Below are 19825 nucleotides of genomic sequence, written 5' to 3'. Positions count from 1 at the left end.
CCCCCAAAAGATAGATACAATATTTCAAATCATTGTATTACCAAAAGTTTCCATGAAGATCGATTTGTTCACCTATGTGTTTTCATCTTCAGGTATTTATTAATGGCCAAGTGATGACCATTTCAAGCCGTTTAAAAATACTGTGGGAAATCTTTAAGATGGAAATGTAATTTGCTTATGCAGTATGTTTTTCCTTTTGTTTCAGATTTTGAGACAGGGTCTTGCTGAGTCACTAAGTTGTCTTGGCTGGGCTTAAACTTGAGTTCCTCCTGCTTCAGTCTCACAGGGAGCTAGGATTATAGGTGTGTGCCACCATGCCCAGCCTATTTACTTCTTTGGGAACTGGGAGAATTTTTTGTATTTTTTGGCTATGCATGGTCTGAGTACATGGGTGGATGAGGACTTCCTCTTCTAAGGTTCTCAGTTTGTGAATATAAATATACTGTATACACTTTCAATTACCTTTTTGTTAATGTAAGTATTACATGTTTAAAAATTAGTATTATATGACTGAAAACTAAAATCACTCATGCTCACATTTGGAGACAACTGTCAGAAGTTTTGTACATTCTGTTTTAATGTTGTTTTCTTTTTTAATTTTTCTTTGTTTTTCAGCTTTAATTGTGTTTATTGGTACATTTTAGGGATACAGTACAGTTACATTCATTGTTGGGATCTTGTACCTCTACATGACAAGTCTTGATTCTCATTTTTTCCCCTTACCCCTGCCCTCCCTTCACCCTAATGTTGTTTTCTTTACTGAAGTTTCATAGTTGTAATTTTTAAACAGATGTGGCATAATGAACACAATTTGGTCTGGTCTTTTCCCCCTCCTGTTTGCATACATTATGAACACTCTCCCATGTTGGTCACTGTTCTTCAGTAGGATGACTTCAGCTTGATCTTTTGTGTACTGTTTGCATTGCTAGGGTGGTTTTCACAGGTAGAGGAAAGCTGATGTAGGTACCGTTGAGAGGGACATAGGTGGTTGGAGATAGGAAGGGTGTTGGTTCCTAGACTAGGGTATGGTCCAGACTGAGCTGGCCGGGTCTCTGCTCACCTCAGAGAGTGGCATTTAATCACAGACACTGACTGAGCTGTCTTTCCTCTGTAACCCCTTGAATAGCACAGAGTATTTGACCTAGTTACTTACATAACAAATGTCAGACAACTGTAAAATTTTGCCTCAGTCTTTTATCTGTAAAGGGAAGGAGGGATTGAATAAACTAGTCTCTGAGATTCCTTCCAGCTGAAAAATATTTGGTTCATGATAAGCAATGTTTCTTCAAAAAGGCTGAACTGACTTTTTTGATAATAAATTTTTTGAGTTCTTGATTTCTTTTGCATTAGATGTTTGTTAAAACGGAACCCCTTTATAAGAACTGTGTTGGCCGAGGCTGGGGGAATTTTCATACTGCACGGCAGTTAGCCTACAGATGGCATTTCCTTCGCCTCTTCCCACAGTGGGTTAGCTTAAGTACCTTTGTCCACCAGATGGTGCTCCTGGACAACAAATGTAAAAGGAAGTAAAACGCAGTTTAAACCGGGCGGTTCCTTTCCAGTACATACATGCATAATTTTTTTATCATGTCAAGTTATCATTTATCCTGAAGTTAAAAAAATTTGAAGGCAGAACACTGTCTAAATTTCACATGCAAAACAAACATGCAATCATCCTAGACATGTTTCGGTGCAGAGAGTTACTGGCCTTGGGACTGTGACTTCCAGTTTATCAGCCCTCATCACCCGCTGGCATGTGTAGCTCCTCTGTAGCGAGTGCAGCTTTAGTCTGTGTGACTCTCAGTTGTGTGGGAGGTAGGGTGATGGTAACACTTGCATTCAGAATGTTCTACGAGTTCTAGAAACTGAGAATTCAGAAAGGCACTGTGCCAGGGCAGCAGGGCTAAGACGGTACAGGGCTTGTCAAGGCAAGAGCAGTTACCGCTCAGACACAGAGTGATGTCAGAGTGCGTGGCTGTGCCCTCGGGCAGGTTGCAGCGTGAGAGGGGTAATGTGTCACCGTGGGGGGAGCACTGGCCTGTCTTTCGAAGATCTTCCTAAGGACTGTATGTCCCAGAGCATATTGGGCTGCCAGCGGAGGTGAGGAGCTGCTGATCTTGAAACCTCTAGGCGGACATTGATCTTATGCCAGAATGACATAAAGGAGAATTGAACTGGATAGGATGTGAATAGAATTGGTCGTTTCTATTTTTAGTCTTTTTCTTTTCTTTTTGGTCTGAAAACTGCTAAATTTCACAACTGCAGTGTATTTAAAAGGTTAGTAAAGTACTAAGTTGGTAAAGCGGCACATCCAAGTGGGTTATGGCTCTGAGTGGTCAGTGGCAGTATGAGCAGCGCGGGAAGAGGACAGGGGGCCTGGAAGGGTGAGGGAAACGGCAGGGGGAGTTACTGAAGGGGAAAGAAGGTGAAACTCAGCAGTGAAAATCCAGAGTCCTGGTGCTGCATTTGGCTGGTGATTATAAAATCACTGCTGATTTCTGCTGGAAGGAACCATCTGATGAGGAGCCTCGGACTGAGACGCGAGAGCTTGTCCCGGTTGACCTACATAGCTGAGCCGAGAGACCTCTTTTCCTGTTCTCGCTGTTCTTTCAGATGACACTGGGAAGGGTGGTCGCAGGGTGACAGCGTGGTGTGCTCTGCCTCTTCAGGGCTTAGGTGCTGGTCTCTACTGGCCAGATGGCAGCTTCCCCTCAGGCTGGCCTTGCTGCGGATTCCCGAAGAGCTTTGGACCGGTGTCCTGCTCTTGGTTATGTTTCCTCTCTTCTTTTCTTTCTTTCTTTTTTTTTTTTTTCAGCTTTAATTGAGTTTATTGGTACATTGTAGGGATACAGTACAGTTATATTCATTGTTGGGATCTTGTACCTCTACATGACAGGTCTTGGTTCTCATTTTTTCCCCTTGTCCCTGCCCTCCCTTCACCTCCTCCTCCCCTCCCCATCTACAACCACTTTATTTCCATCTTTTCATTATATCACATTTTTTTCTTTTCCCTTTTTACCCTTCCCCTACCCATCCCACCTTCCCTACACTTTTAGCTCCTTTCTTCCCATTTCTCAATGTCAGTAATCTTATTAGGATCTTCTGTATTATTGCAGATTATTCACACCAGAGAAACTACTCAGTATTTACACACGTGTGCCTTATTTATTTCACTTAGGAGCATATCTTCAATATGTATCCATTTTCCTATGTCCTCTCTTATTTTCAAAGAGGAAGATGATCTAAATTTCACCTTTATTATGCTTCTTTAAAATTGTTATTTTTAAATGAATACTTAAAATTACACGTTTATGATGTACTGTGTTTTTACTTAGAATGTCTTTAGGTGTGAAAGGAAGGATTTTTTGGGCGGAATTTATAAATAGAGTAGACAGATTCAAATAACTTGTCACAGAAGGAACTATTGATCTGCAAATTCTGCTTCTAGACTCTATTTTAGAAATCATCATGAATTGGGTCAGTGTTTCTGTACCCAAATTATTTTTCAGTGTTTTTCCAAAAATTTATACCAAAAGTGTGAAACAACTTAAGTCGCAAAAGTGGAAATACTGATAAATTGTTATAGTCACGAAGCAATATATATAATAAACATCATGAAAATGTTTATAGCACAATGGTCAGTGAAAAAACCAGGATAACTCTGTATCAGGTGTATCTCCAAGAGCTCGGGATGTTCACATCTACTTCTAGTGTTCTATCCATCCTCCCTCTTGACCACAGGAGGGTAAAAGGAAGCAGGTCTGGACAGAATGGAGGCCAGAACCGGCTCCTGCACCAGCTTCCTAGCTGGCTCATCATAGCGTGGTGCTACCTGACCATGCTTTTGGGGGTCACTGGAGCACAGTTAAGAGTCATGAATCCCAGGAGTCGTTCTCAACTTAATTTAAATTTGTTTGTAGGGAAGGATACCACTAAAATGGTAAACATGATTTTTTTTTTCTAGTTTGCAAGATTATAAAAATATTTATCTTCTTCCAGATAGTTTCTTTGGCATGAAAAACTAAAAGTGTAAATAAGGATCAAAATGTATAAATGATATTGTGTAATAGGAAGAAAAGGTATAAAGGAGTAGGAGGAGTAGGGAAAAGGGAAAAGAAAAAATATGACAAAAAGAAAAAGTGCAAAGTCTTTGTAAACGGGGAGGGGTGGAGGAGGTGAAGGGAAGCCAGGGAATGGGGAAAAAATAAGAACCAAAATCTGTCAAGTAAAGTTACAAGATCCCAATGGTGAATGTAACTATACTGTATACCTAAAGTGTACCAATAAACTTAATAAAAATTTTATCTTCTGTATCTTCTACAGGGAGAAAACACAATTTAAAATTCAGGAAAATAGTTGCTAGTTTTCCTTTTCATTGAAGGAATAACATTGAGCCTGTGTGTACAATCCAACATTCTGTGCTGTGAACAAAGTGGGACGGTTGGACATTCCCAAGGTGGTTTTTCTTTGGGAAGAATAAAAGGGAAATTCAGCAGTATTAGTCTTTTGCTAAGTGTCATGAGAGTGTGTTAAATTTAAAGTCATTTTATGTTAGCGATAACAGCGGTAGAAAAATGAAGCAAGCTTAAAAAAAAAAAAAAACCTGGCAGAAACAGAAGCAGAAGTACAGATGGTCCTGTAGTGAACTGGAAGGAACAAGTATATTCTTTATCCAAATTGAGGTCTTCTCAGAATTAGTGGTTAAGAAAAAGCCGGAGTGTCGCCCATACTCAGGCATCATTCACAAGCTAAATGGCTTCTGCTTTTCCTTTTGTGTGATCACATTACTGTCACAACTCGGATGTTACTTTCCTACTTTAACCAACTAGTGATGGGTGCAGTGGCCCTTCGGGTGTGTTTACTCAGGTTATCAGTCACACAGTATTTTGCCTCCATTAATAGAGATCTCAGAGTCAGTGGCAGACACAAATTGGGCATTTGTTTTCTTTCTGGTAAAAACTCTGAGGCAAGTAGTCTAGGGCTAGTGCAGTAGTTGCCCAGTGTCGAAATGGACCCACATTTTGCTGATCCTATTTTCTGCAGGATCATATGTAAAATAAAGCTAATGGAGATGGAGTCTACTTATTATTCCCTTTGATATAGGTGGTTCTTCTTCTTCTTCCTCCTCCTCCTCCTCTTCCTCCTCTTCCTCCTCTTCTTCCTCCTCTTCCCCTCCTCCTCTCCCTCCTCCCTCCTTTCTTGGTACTGGGGATCACAGTCAGGTCCTTGTGCTTACAAGGCAGGTGGCAGAACCACTGAGCTAAATCCCCAGCCCAAGAATTTTTTTTTTTTTTGGTACCAGGTATTGAACTCAGGGCCTTGTGCTTGCGAGGCAGGCACCAGAACCACTGCGCTAAATCCCCAGTCCTCAATCTTCTTAATCTGTAGTTCTTTAAACGAATAGACACTGAAGGGCCAGGGATTCTGCCACCTGCCTTGCAAGTGCAAGGGCCAGAGTTTGATCCCTGGTTGGGGGGGAAAAGAAATAGAAACTGAAAAACTAAAACACCATAGTATTGATTTTATTTTCTAGGTATTGGGAGATACTTCCTCAATTATTGCTTCCTCAATTATGTAAAACTTGCATAGTTAAGAGTTGACTTTCTGACTTACTGTTCAGTCGTGTGGCTTCAGAAACAGTGGAGTGAGCCTGAGATAGTCTCTCATCCTCATCCTTGTGCTCTGGCTTTGTGAGTATGGGCTGAGATCCCAGGCAAGTTAACCTGTCTTTGTTACAGTTCTCTCCTAATCTGGAGTTGATGGTAGTTGATATTGGTATCTTTCACATAGGATAAAATAAGGTGACAAAAGTAAAATACCTTGCACAGGGCTTGCTCCCTTTTATGTAGTGAATAAATGTTGGCCATTGCTGTTGGCAATATTAAAGCAAAACAAGATGACAGACCTGAGGCTACATAGTGAGGTACTCAGGAGTGACCAAGAGAATTATAAAGAATTGTCTTCTGCAGTTGTCCTTGTAAGTAGACGCCCAGTCTTCAGTCCAGTGATTTGGTTTTCACCATCTGTCAAAGCCTGTCAGAGCCACAAAAGATAATTGTTTAGGAATTACTGCTTAGGAAAATGCCCCTGCTGTTTTCAAGAAACATCCCACCATCTTCTTGTCATTAGGATCCTGCATGAGAAGTGCCAGGACAGAAGTGCTGTCATGGGATGTGACCCAGGGGAGTTTCTTGGTCATGATTTCTTTTCCTCTGCAGTCCCAGGCCACTTCCTGGACTCATCCATGGGGTGCCTGACACAGCTACGTAGTGCTGGGCAAATACGTGGTTAGTTGTAAAGCAGTTTCTTATCCCCAGGCTTACAATTACCCACTTTGTATTACAGCCTGCCTCCAAAACTCTTCCTTTATCTGTTTTAGTTTTTTTTTTTTTTTTTTGAGACAGGGTCTCACTATGTAGTTGAGACTGACCTGGAATTTACTGTGTAGTCCAGCCTGGTCTCGAACTCACAGTGACCCTCCTGCCTCAAACTCCCAAGTGCTGGGATTACAGGCATGCGCCACCACACCCAGCCCTATCTGTTCTAAATTGTAATAAATGTGAACGCTTTAATGCCTGCTACCTTTTGGCAAATGTGGACACAGCTATATTTCATTTGATTCACACAGTTTTAAGGATTAGCAAGTGTCACCTGATCTTTGAATTTTGGTCTTCACTAAAATATTGGAAGATCTGTAAGTATTCCCAGTAACAGCAATAGGCAGGAACAGGATAGTAGGTCGACCGTTTTCAGATAGACTTTTTGACCATGCACCATCTGCTTCCCTCACCGCCGTTACTGCCGTGATTGCCACGGGAGTTTGCAGCTCCTGTCCTGTCGCCCAGCTACCCACCTCTGATGTGCCCTTTGGAACATGATGTTGGCAGCCGTCTTTGAGGGCGGTGGGCTGGGGACACCAGGAAACACCACTCAGGAGAAGCTGGTAACTCTGCCAAGCTTTTTAGTTTTTTCAATTTTTTATTTTTATTAGTACATGTTTATAGTACATAATGATTGCATTCATTGTGGGGAGTTGGTACATGTACATAAATACCTTTTTGATGCCTTGCCAATCTTTTTAAAATAAAATTTTGGTTAGAAGACAATTTTTCAAAAATGTTTTTTACATGACCTTGGAAATCCTGTGTTCACCACTGTTCTGTGTGGAAGGCAAGTGTGGATTAGGTACAGCCTCGAGGATGCCAGGTCTGCCGGGCAGGGATGTTTTGAAGGTAGTTCTGGCGAGGTGGGGTCTTTATTGCAGTCCTGACAAGGTGCACAGATTGCCATGTCCCAGTTGGCCCTGAGCCTAGTGGCCCCATTGCCACGAAGAGCCCGGGAGAAATCAGATTCTGTAGCTGCTGAGTAGAATGGGTGTCTGATGGGAGAATTTTGAATTCTCATACCAGGCCGATCTCTGAGATTCAGATTCTTCATCCCATTTTACTAGTTTTTGAGCGAGGACAGAAAGAGTATGTCTGCCAAGCATGATTTTTACGAGTTCACTAATCTTCCAGCTTTTGTCTTAAGCTTTTCTGTAGTCTGATGGCTGTGCCATCATTTGTGTGTGTGTTTTTAAAGTTCATGCTGTTTGTTACTATAGCTGATAGCTTTATGAAGTTTGATCATGTCTTCTCTCTTTTTGTCCTAATTTTAAACTTAGTCTGTCATCATTTAGAAATGTCCTTTTATGTTTTAATTACCTTTAATTTATACTATCTCTGTATTTTTAGGTGACAAATTGCATACCTGTATTATGACGGTAGAAGTGAATGTACTGTGGCCACTTCTTCATACTCCTTGGGTTCTGGTGTCACCTCAGCTAAGGTCCAGATTTATTTTTATCTTACTACTGAGTTATATTTAGGCTAGCGCATTTAGGGAACTATTTACCGTAACATTTCCTCTAACAAGTTCTCCTGCACAATACTGTGACAGGATGTAAATGTATTATGTAAATGAGTCCATTGTAAAAATAATTTGGGGAAGTGTGGAGTTAAGCAGACTTGAGTAGGCTTCGTGATCCTCTGGGACTTCACTGTAGGACACCTTAGAACCTGCTGGATAACTATTAGCACTGTGATGAAGAGGAGGAGAAAAGAAGATTTCTGACTATAACATCTGGTAGGACCAATGTCGCATTGGAAATAGTTGAGAAAAATTGGGCTCATGTCATGTTGGCACCGTTCTTGTGTGTGAGGTAAAAAAGGCTTGTTGTGTGGCGAGTTTTCTAACATGGCCATGCTGCTTCAGGAGTTTCCTTTGGTTTTCTGGTGACTACCAGCATGGCCTGGGCCTTGCAGATCTGATTGTGGTACTGAAGATTTAGGAGTTTCTTTGGACTGACATGTGGTTCCTGCTAGGAGGATGGTACAGTGATTCAAAGGAAAGATCCCTAATGCATGTCTTAATTACATACATGTGCACAAATCACAGTACAGCGGTGACTTCAGAAAACAGATGCAGGGTACACAGACAATGGGGCAGGACAGGCCTGGGTGATAAGAGTGAGGGGCCTGGGGGCCAGGGAGAAAATATCAGTCCACTTGGGATGAGGGGAGCTGTCAGTCTGTGCACTGCTGACCATTGCATGGTGGATCTTCTTAGAGACGGCGGGATGGGGAAGAGGCATGTGTGTGTGGGCTTGGGCTGGTGCAGGTGCTCTGCGGACTTGATGACTTTAGCTCTGAGTGGTTCAGCAAGTTATCGCCGTGCACCGTGGGGCCTGTGTGTAGCTGGGCACTTTCTGGAGACTGCTTATACCCTAAATCAGTCCTGTCACGTGCCAGTGCTCAAGTGAAACACTTCGCAGGGTGGGACGGCTGTACCCCTGGTGCGAGGGCGTCACAACTTTGTGGGTTTGCCACCTCTCGTTTTTCTGTTGACAAGTGATGCTGAGAGGAGGAGGATAAGTGATGTTTTAAAATGAAAGGATCAGGACTACAAGTGTAGAGTTTAGAAATGAAGATCTAAGAGTTAGGATGGTTACAGGTTAATCATTATCTACCACCTGTCTGGAGTGCTGATTTCTTCATTTGTGAATAATATGCCCAACTAATTTATATTTGTAGGGTTTTATAGGATTGTTTTCAGTACATGACGTGTGCACACATTGTAGGATATAAAGACGTATATAGTGTAACATGACACACACCATGAGCTGGGCGTATTCCTCTTGTGAGTGTGCCAGGAGACCTGGCGTTCTTCCAGAGAGCCTCCCTGGAGCTGGTGTTCGGAGCACTTAGCCAGATGGGGTTAATATTACAGAACGAAAGCCGGTTAATATTAGAGAACCAAAGTGAGTTTGAAGCAGGAAGTGTTTTTTGAGACCAGGCCGACCTCGAACTCACTGAAATCCTCCTGCCTCTGTGTCTGGGATTACAGTTGGTATGCCACCATGCCCAGCTTTGAAGCAGTAAGATTTATTTCACTGTGTTAGTACTGATTATTCTTAATATTTGCATAATTCCTTAATTAAAGCTGTATGATTTATTTGAGCATTAATGTTCAGCATTCCGGCAACCTTCTCTTGGTCAGAAGAAGCTGATGTAGAAGTGTTATTTGTCCTTTGGTGGGGAGAACTTCAGCCTTAAATTTCTTGCTTTTCTTTTCTTTTTTTTGGTTTTTTGAGACAGGTTCTCACTATGTAGTTGAGAGTAGTTGATACTGACCTGGAACTCACTGTGTAGCCCAGGCTGGTCTCAAACTCAGAGCAATCCTCCTGCCTCAACCTCCTGAGTGCTGGGATTACAGGCATGCGCTACCATGCCTGACCAGCCTTAAATTTCTAAGAGTTTCAGTACCACTTCTCAAATGTTTGATGGTTGTTTTGGGGAAGCTTTTGTTAGATTTTCTAGAGAATAATGGAATATGTATTACCTCAGTTTTAAGGATTGGTAGGTTTAATTTTCTAAGTTAGCTTATTTAGTACTCTGAGAACCTTGGGGAGGAGGATGCTAGGCCCTAAGAGGATTTATAAAATAAGACTTGACAGACAGCACATGCCCTAGGTTTTGTTTTCTACTTTCTTCCCCTTGGACCCAGAGGCACAAGACATCTAGAGATTTTGCCTGGATTAGTTTTGAAAGGTAGTACCAGTCAGAAATAAAATTTAGATGTTTTCATATATAGGAATTTCAGTGAAATAGTTTGTAAATTTGCAAGCTTGCTCAGTTTAAAAATGGTCTCTATATTATGGTACTGATTTATTTCTTCAGATTCATTGCTTTTGTAATGAGTTTTACATAGGATTCTATTAGAGTGGTTGGACTGAAGTCTGATTGGACAGAGTTGAGGGAATTTCAGTGAAATAGTTTGTAAATTTGCAAGCTTGCTCAGTTTAAAAATGGTCTCTATATTATGGTACTGATTTATTTCTTCAGATTCATTGCTTTTGTAATGAGTTTTACATAGGATTCTATTAGAGTGGTTGGACTGAAGTCTGATTGGACAGAGTTGAGAGATGTCATCACTATAAGTAGAGTGAGATAAAACATTTTACAAAATTCAGTTGAACTTTTGTGAGTCTCCTAAGTTGGAACCTTGTTTCTTCTCTTAAAGGATACTCATCCTGCTTACTCTGACCAATTTTCACCCACCAAACTTCCCAGTCAGCTAAAATTGTAGGTAGAGTGGCTCCTTAGGGAGAGTTTATTAAATTATATCATCTGCTTCATTTACTGCTCTATTAATAATTTTTCCTAACTCAAACTTTGAAGAAGTAAGAATAGTACATTAGAGAATCATTTAAAGACCAAAGTGAAAACAGAACAATCTGAAAATCCTTTAGCGTATAAGAGGAATGACAGAGATGCTGATATGGAGGATGCTGGCATAGTTATCGGAGAGGGCTTTTTTAGAACATATTACAGAATTTAAGGATTTTAGGGCATTGCAGTGTCTCTGCATAGGAATTTGTTTAGTCTTGGAAATTTAGACTTGTATTTTTTGACACAGGGACTGGATATATAGTTTTAGCTGGGCTTGAACTCAGTATATATAACCTAGGGTGGCCTTGAACTCTCAGAGATCCTCCTGCCTCACCCTCCCAAGTGCTGGTAGTAATCTTTGTATTAATAATAATGGATGTGTACAAGGCTCTTGAATGAAATGATTGCTTTATTTTTCAGTTTTTCACTGGATTAAGAGATGCACTGTGATAATTAGCTGATGGTGATCAGTGCGTGCTCTCTGTATTTAGCATCATCTGATTTCTCTCTCTCGTCCCTTTCCTGTTTCCAGGGTGTGGATGAGTGGAATATCGCTCGCCTCAATACAGTCTTGGATGTGGTGGAAGAAGAGTGCGGTATTTCCATTGAGGATGTGAACACCCCCTACCTCTACTTCGGCATGTGGAAGACCACATTTGCATGGCACACCGAGGACATGGACCTCTACAGCATTAATTATCTCCATTTTGGAGAGCCCAAGTCTTGGCAAGTCACTTTTTAAATAGTAATTTGCTTCTGGGTTTTGAAGTATAAACACGGTCAGACAGTGAAGAGCATTCTTTCTTTGATTTGGCATATTCAGATTTGTTTGAGTTGTGAGTAAATTTGTGGTTGTGGTACTTACTTACCAGCATTTAACGGAGAGACTGTAAGCCCAGCGTCGACCTGTGTATATATAAAGTTGCCTGCAAAGCATTTTGAGGGCCATGGCTTGATGGATACTTTTAGTCTTACTCTGTTGATGTCTTTACTTCTTTGAGCATTTGTTGGGGGTGTGTGTGAGGTAGTGTAGCAGTGAAAGTTGACTTCCATATGGATTCTGTCTTACTGATCTTTTGGTCCAGCGTCCTTTCAATAAATGACAAGTTCTGTCTAATGGGTGCATGGGGTCTTGAGGGAGAGCAGGGTGGATTAGGACCCGGTGTGCATGCTGGATGACTGAGGTTGAGCTGATTGTTATCACTGTAATGCTGTTGGTGTTTTTAACTTGCTATTTCCTGTTTTTGTGAGCCTCTCCCCTCACCTTTCTGAGCAATGATTTAAGAGGTGGTATCTTTCCGTGAGTTGCGTTTATGCACTGCATTTGTTACCATTTGTAATCATTAGGTACCACTTATGCTGATGTGTGTTGTGGCTAGTCAGTTTTTTCTTTTTAAATAGAGCCTCACCATTTTGCCCAGGCTCATCTTGAACTTGTAGTGATCCTTCCTGCCTCAGTTTCTCAGTTGCTGGGATTATAGGCATGTGCCACCATGCCTGGCTTCATTGTTTTAGTCTTAAGAGAGTTTAAATATCAGCTGTAAATACCAGCTCAAGTAAGGCATCTACTTAACAGCCTCGGAAATACAAGGTTTCTGATGGCTTGAATGCAGTACAGTAGAATGCTCTTCAGATCTCCAGCCTGTTAACTGTTGCCTAACCGAGAAGACAGGAGGCTCTTTGAAGGGCCTCTGCTGATCACATGATGGAACACAATGCTCGGTATTAGTTCTCATCTTGCCATTACTTTCCCCTTAGAATTTGGGGAAGTGTGAAGCTGTAAGCTTTCTCTAAGAAAAAACTTTAAATATAGCAAAGTTCCTATTGATGAAACAGATGAACAATGAATTGGAAGGGTACACTGTTGGGGGTCTAGACAGTTCCTGACTTTCTGGGCAGTCTGTGATCTGAATGAAGTTTGTGGAGGTTGTTAGCTGTATTTTAAAAGTACTTTGCTTGTAGGCTGGGTGTGGTGGTGCACACCTGTAATCCCAGTACTCCAGAGGCTGATATAGGAGGATCCCTGTGAGTTCAAGACCAGCCTGGGCTACCTAGTGAGTTCCAGGTCAGTCTCAACTACACAGTGAGACCCTGTCTCAAACCAACCAACCAACCAACCAAGAAACAAAAAATACTTTGCTTGGGGCGAGGATTTAGCTGTTAGCACCATACCTGCTTTGCAAATGCAAGGTCCTGAGTTTGATCCCTGGCACACACACACAAACAAAACAGAACAGAACAAAAAAAAACAACTTTACTTGCATATTTATATTTCATTTAAAAAAGTCTTGGTTTGTTCTTCTTTAATGGAACCAATCAGACTTCAGTGTTCTAATGGGTGGTGTAGGGCTCCGGGTTTCCTGACAGGAATTGGGGTGGGACTGTTCATTGCTCAGGGCTGGTGTGAACACCAGCTTAAGGTCCTGTTGGTGGTTTCCGTGTTTCTCCCGTACCATTGTGCAGTTTGTTGAAATGTGTGCTTAGAACTCTTGGCCTGGGAGACTAGGAGAAACGCTTAGAAAGTGGGTGGGGCCCAGGGCAGTCTCTCTGCTGCATGGTTATCCCAGTGCTCTTTCTGCACCTTACTCGAATGAGGATTCAATTCAGTGAAATGAATGGACTCAGGGTGTTACGAAATCTACCCGTGTCCCGAATTTTGCTGAAGGAATCTGAAAAGCTAGCAGCAAAACTTTTCTAGAGATTTGTTAGAAATTAATGGTTTTAGTTTGAGGTTTAAGCATGGTATTTGGAGTTTGGATGGAGTCTGCTTTCTTATAAAGATGATTGCTTTTCTTGAGAATAGATTGATGATGTCTCTTGAAGTTCATCTAGGAAAGATTATTCTGGTTAGAATGAGATTGATCGTAGAGTCTTCTGCCTTTGAGAAAGAGTAGCACTGTTTATGAGTGAGATTAATTATGTGTATTTTCAAAGTACTTTTTCTCTCAGCTTATATATTTTCAGTAGTTAATTATTAGCTATTAAGCATATAGACTCCATTATATGCATGAGGGTAGATTTATATTATCACTATTATCTTTAACCTTGACCACTCTTTATAATGATAAAACAATAAAACACAGCAGTGAGTTATGGCAATTAATCTACATTCCATTTTCTAGGATAACTACTGTAGAGAAAGAGTGATATAAATGGCTGTTAGGATATTTCCCCGTAGATTTATGAAATATTATATTACTGGAGTGTAAAAAGTTTTGAGGTAAGCTTTATTATCATTAAAACTAATTTTAGGAGTCATTATGATATATTTAAACTGAGCTTTGAAACATGGTAGAAGAAATACATACTTGTGTGGATGAATTTTGGAAGACAGGCAGTGTGTGGGTCAGAGCCCATCAGAGTCCAGCCTGGCCGGCCTGTGAGCAGGGCTCAGGTCTTTGCTCCAGCTTGGACACAGTGCTTCTGTGGACCCCAGTTTCCTCAGTCACAAGGGTGCCAGGTGAAGCCAGATGGTCTCCGTGCTCCATCCTCGTGGAGAGGGTGACCAGTGATGTAAGGTTCTGTATGAGTGCGAGCCAGTATGTGTGTAGGTTTCTTTCTCTGATTGTCCCTGCTTGTGTTGGGGTGCATTTGCGCTTTACTCTAGGAAGTTGCTGTTACTTTTCTGTAGTGGTTGGCTTCCCTTGTGCTTGACATGTCTGTCCCCATCTGCGTGTGCCCTTCCTTCTCCCTAGCCTTGGATGCTGGCCTCTCATGTCTATGCCTTCTGTTCTTCCAGCCTACACTCAGGTGCCAAGGTCGGGTATAAAGACCAGCAAAGACTGCTGGTGACTCCTTCCTTACCTCCGGGCCCATGCTGCTCTAGACTGCCTGTGTACCCTTAGATCTGGCCTGAGGCATCTCTGGACTATATTCGGCACCTACCTTGGATGTCTGCTTTTGTATCTTACAAGTGGTTATGACCGCCACCCCCTCTCACTTTCGCTCACCATCTCCGTGTGGGGCCTTGAAGTTGGGGTCCACAGTTTTCCTCTTGGAATCATCAGCACATGGCACACAAGGTCTGGTGTAGGATCGGTCACCTGTAAATAATTTTCAAATAGACTCAGGAGAGTGCTCAGTTGCTTTCAGTGTGTCTGTATAAGGCGAGGCGAGGAGACAATAGAACATTTTATAAAAGCTTCTTGTCTAAGATGTAACTATTAGGAACACCAAGTTTCCTGAGACTTTGAGGATGTACAGCTCCAGGTAGAGGCCCCAAGACACACATTTGCAGCCACTACTTGAGGCAGATTTGCCAGACGAGTGTTCATGAACACAGGCTTGTACTGAAGAATGTTAGAGGGGTTGATGATTTATTTAAACATTTCTGGCAGGAAGGTTTTAGGGGAAAAATCCTTAGAGTAAGCAGATAGAAAACTACTTTGGCAGCCAGTAGTAAAGTATTTATTTTCTTGGAATGAGTATTGACTTTGGAGCTGGAAGACTTGTTTTAGAATTCCAATCTGTCACTTTCTAGCTGAATGACTTAGGGCAAATCACTATACTCTTTTCAGCATGAGTTTCTTTAACTGCCAAGTGGAAGCATGATTTATTCTTTAAACTGTAGGGATTTCTAGGAGGGTCTGAGGTTATATTGTGTGTAAAAGTGCTTGGTAAACTGTTAGGTACTATACAAATATTAAGAGTTCCTTTTGTTTTAATAACTTTTGAAAAAAAATTTTTGTTGGTCACAGAATTTCTTGAAGCCTGAACTTGCCATCTTTGTATGTATGTAGTAGAGCAGGAGTTGAAATAAAATATAACTGAGCTGGGGATTTAGCACAGTGGCGCCACCGCCTGTCTCACAAGCGCGAGGTCCTGATTTCGATCCTAAAAAAAAAAAAAAAAAAAAAAAAAAAAAAAGAAATACACAGTAAGTTTCCCTTACACTTACCATATGCTTTTGTTAACTGCTGGGGGATACAGAGTTCGGGCAGCGGGCAGTGGTGCCTTGAATCTTTCCCTGACTGGTCCCAAACAACGAGTAAGAAACTTTCAGATTTGCTCTGTAAAGAATGGGGTGGGGTGTGATGTGTAAGAGGACATACATTAAGCTTTGAAAAGGTCTGAAATCATGACAGAAGGTTTTCCTGCATGATTGTAGAAAAATTGAGGATGGGCTACAGCATTTCGGACTTGGTTAAATTTCAAAAAGTTGTGAGGTTTTGTTAGATTACTGTGTGGCGATAAAAAGTGTCAGTTTCTTTAGGATATGTATCAGTGATGGCAAAACTTTTAGAGACCAGTGCTCAAACTCCAAACCAAAACTGCAACACTGCATTTAAGCCTGAATACTGAGGTCTTAGTCTTGAAAAAACAACTCTACATTAACACCTTTTGTCTAAAAAGAAAACCAAATAACATGTGTCATAGGCTCCTCACCACTGATCTGTACAGACTCAGTTCAGTGCTTTTTCATTAGGTCATTTGTTTAGTGTTGTATAGCATCGACAGGCACAGGTTTTTGTGGCTGAGTACGGAGTTTTCACTCCTACTGCTACTTTTTATTGCATGTGTGGCTTTGGGCCATCATTAAATGATCTCCATGCATCAACTTCTGCTCCTAAAACACGTGGTTCTGGTCCCCCCGATAAGGCATCTTTGTGGATGGAACACAGAACACACGATGCGTCAGATGCTCAGGTACATGTTAACATTTCAAGCATTCATTTTACGAACATATATATGCTGTAGTTAGTGCGAGAACAAGCACATGTGTAGGAAATGCTTTAAACATAAACCTTGAGATCTTACAAAAGTAAGCATTTTTTGTTCTAAATAACAGAAACCTATTTAAGCAAAAAAGGATACTTGCCAGTGTGTATATTTGGGATAAACTAGAAGCACGGCTCAGTCTAGGCTGTCAGACACCCTCCCGTCTAGCTCACCCTACCCTCTTCTGCTTTCTCCTCCCCCTTTCTCTTTTGTCTTTTTGGGGTGGAGGAGAAACTGTTTACTTCTAACTAAATATTTTATTATGGCTCAGTAGTGGAATTCACATCTCACTTTTTGAAAGAGTGAACAAGTTAATGGTGCCAAATTGGCCCAATTATGTTTAATAATAACGTCTTCTAAAATGTGAGCTTCCAGAAGGGAGGAAGCCTATGAATCGTGCTCACTAGCATGTTTCTACTGAATGATCGCTGAAAAGATTTTCTGACTAGAAACAAACAAAAAATGTTATTTAATTGACTTTGTTAATTTAAAAATTCCTATCAAAGAACAAAACTCAAGAGTTTAGAAATTTTTGAAGTCCCCTATGATATATCAAAATATAAAGCTAAAGATACTGTGAAATCAGTGATCTGAGTCTACATGATCATTAAATGCTTTTGCTAGAAAAGATCATTCCATCTCAGTTTTCTAGCTCATCTGGCTGTAGCTCAGTTAAACCTATAGTTTGTGTGTGTGTGTGTGTGTGTGTGTGTGTGTGTGTGTGTTTAAGTGGGGCTATTTCATTTATTAACACTTACTGAACTAATTGTATACCTATTGTATGTCAGTAATGCTGCTAAGTGCTAAAGATAGGACAGTTAATCTGAGGACTGATGATTAATTCTGTTTGCAGAACCTTTCTACTCCACATGCCACTTAACTTAGTTGCGCTAAAGTTGCACCATAATAAATTTGTAAATGTACAGCAAATCAAAAGCATCCCTTAACTTTCTCTAAGTGATATCAGGGCCTGAAACCTCACTGAGTTTAGAGTTTAAACGATTGAAGCAAGTTCCTGAGTTCCACCCCCAGAGATTGTGATCTTGGAGTCACAGCCCCTGTACTTAACCCTGTCCCATGCTATATGTTCATTTCATCTCCCCAAAGGAGTGTTAAGATCCTCAAAAGGATTCATTGCTTATTCAGCTAAGGGGTACCTCTTAAAATACCCACAACAGAGTCTTGGCACAGGTGATGTTAAAGTATGCATAAACTTGAGGAATACAATTAGGGTAATAATTGTGTAATCTGCCACTGTGTCTGGCGTATGGCAGGCAAAGAAAAAAGTGATAAAAACTGAGGTCGCTCAGAAAGAAAAGTCTTCCTGTGCAGTTGAGTCTGAATTGTTCTCTAGGAGGAAGTGAAGCGGAAGAAGCTTCCTTCTTTTTTTTGCTTTAGGAAGTGTGTCATTCATTCTCTACAAACAGGCTGATTGACTTTTTTTTTCCTGGTCATTTCTTTATGTTAAATAGGCAAAGTGATTGCATAGTAAAATTTGTATAGAAAAGTTGGATTTTTGACTGTGCCTGATATGTTCAGTAGCTATCTAGTGCCTAACAGTGATTCTGCAACTTAGATGACTTGTGGATATGTACATATTTTTACTACTTCAGTTGTAAGAAAGACACTTTGATGACTATTTTTTAATGTTTGATTGAAGCTAATTATTTCAGTCTGAGGTGCTTAATCTTGAATAAGTGATGTTTAATGACAGTTGATTCTTGACAGTGTAATGTATAATTTAAAAATATCCTCAAGTTGTCATGTTGAGTGAGAGATTTGTTTAAAGAAATGTGACCAACATTCTTGTGGTTGAAAAAAGGGGAAAATGAAAAGATTTCTCAGTTAACCAATTTTATTAGACCACAAGTATATAATGAGATAATATCTGATGAATTGACACACATCAGGCATTTTTTATCATGAGGGATTAATAATAGAGATTATTATTTGGAAATACTAAGGTAAATACAAGGAATACTCATTGCTTGCCTCTGTTAAAAGATGCCACCAGATGGAATTACTGTTTTTTATTCAGTCTGTTAACTCTATTTAAGTCTTTGAATTTATTGATACATTATGATCATGTTCATCATTGGAAGTTTGTACCTGTACATGATATATCTTGGTACTTACTGTTTTTCTATTTCCCTGCCGTCCCTCCAGCCTCTCTACCCCTCTATATTTACCTAAGCTTTGTTTCTGTTTTTCCTTTTTTCATTTTTTTCTTTCCCTTCTTTCCTTTCCTCCATACCCCCTACCTAGTTCCCCTTCCCTTTTGAATATTTTCTTTGTATTTTACAGTATTTGTTATGCATTTTGGTTCTCATTTGCACTTTCAGTTTAATCCCCTGGATACCTCTTTGAATCTGTTTAATGGAATCCATTTCTTTCCTCTGCTGAGCGTTCATGGGTTTCATCATGTTCCTGAGCTCCTCTATTTTTTTTCCCTATCTCTTTCTCCTCTAAAGTTATTACTCATGTCTTTCTTTATGGTCAATATGTCTGTTATCTAAAAAATTATTTCTGATTTCCTTTTTGTCCTCTGTCATCTGTTTTATTACTTCCCTTGTTACCAGTTCAGGGAATCCAGGTGATGGACTTTCAGATTGTTCCATCTCGCTGCCCACTTCATTTGGCTTTGGTAAACTGGAAGTAAAGGGAGGAAAAGTTTATTTTAGTGCACAATTTGTAGAGGTTTCAGTCAATGGTCAGCTGGCTATGAGACAGGGTGATGTTGCAGAGGGACATCACAAAGGAGAAACAGCTCAGGGAGTGGCAAGGCAGGCAGAAGGCAGTAAGCAGCAGCAGCCAACCTTTTCATTCTTTTGGCAATGTCATTATTCAGTGGCAAGCTAAATTGAGAGAATTCAGTGTATTAAAATTGACACAAATCCAGAGAGTCCACAGAGAGTACTTTTGTGATTGTGGGTCCCCAAAGTGTGTGTGAACCACACTCTGTGTGGACTTAGTGACACCAGCCCATCCCTTTTCAGCAGACTATAGAGCATTTGTATGTGTTGTGTTTATTATCTGCATGTTTGAAATCCAGTTCTTACAAGTATAAAGAAATTCAGCTCTCCACTGAGAGCCCATGTAGATTTGGCATTCGCAGATGAATAAATTTGGTAAGCTTATGTATGGTAAGCTTTGGGTTCTAAGCAGAAATACATATATATATGTATATGTATATACTATATATATATATATGCACATACACCTGTGTACATATATGTGGAAAGAAAAAAATCCCTGATGTTTGTAAGTTTATCAAGTGTTATCTCATTATATAACTGGTCTAACTGAATGTGTGAGAAATGCTTTTGCTTATAAACTGTTTTCTTACAAGATTTTTTGTTTGAATCTTTTAGCTACTACAGATGAGTTAGAATAATCAG

General features: G+C 40.5%; 1 protein-coding gene across 1 annotated transcript in view; it reads left to right on the top strand.

The window, feature by feature from the left end:
* The window catches only part of LOC104873621 (lysine-specific demethylase 4C), a 46654-nt gene extending 35188 nt beyond the window's left edge, over nucleotides 1–11466 (top strand). Inside the window, exon 6 of the mRNA XM_019210079.2 lies at nucleotides 11242–11466. Coding sequence (XP_019065624.1) covers nucleotides 11242–11451 — 210 coding nt within the window. The 3' untranslated portion in view covers nucleotides 11452–11466. The remainder of the gene's footprint in view (nucleotides 1–11241) is intronic.
* The last annotated feature ends 8359 nt before the right edge of the window (nucleotides 11467–19825 follow it).

This window comes from Fukomys damarensis, unplaced genomic scaffold (assembly GCF_012274545.1).
Source record: "Fukomys damarensis isolate Sample0158 unplaced genomic scaffold, DMR_v1.0_HiC HiC_scaffold_73888, whole genome shotgun sequence".
Lineage (NCBI taxonomy): Eukaryota > Metazoa > Chordata > Mammalia > Rodentia > Bathyergidae > Fukomys > Fukomys damarensis.
The sequence above is the reverse complement of the archived record's forward strand: the minus strand, read 5'-3'. Positions and strand labels throughout refer to the sequence as shown.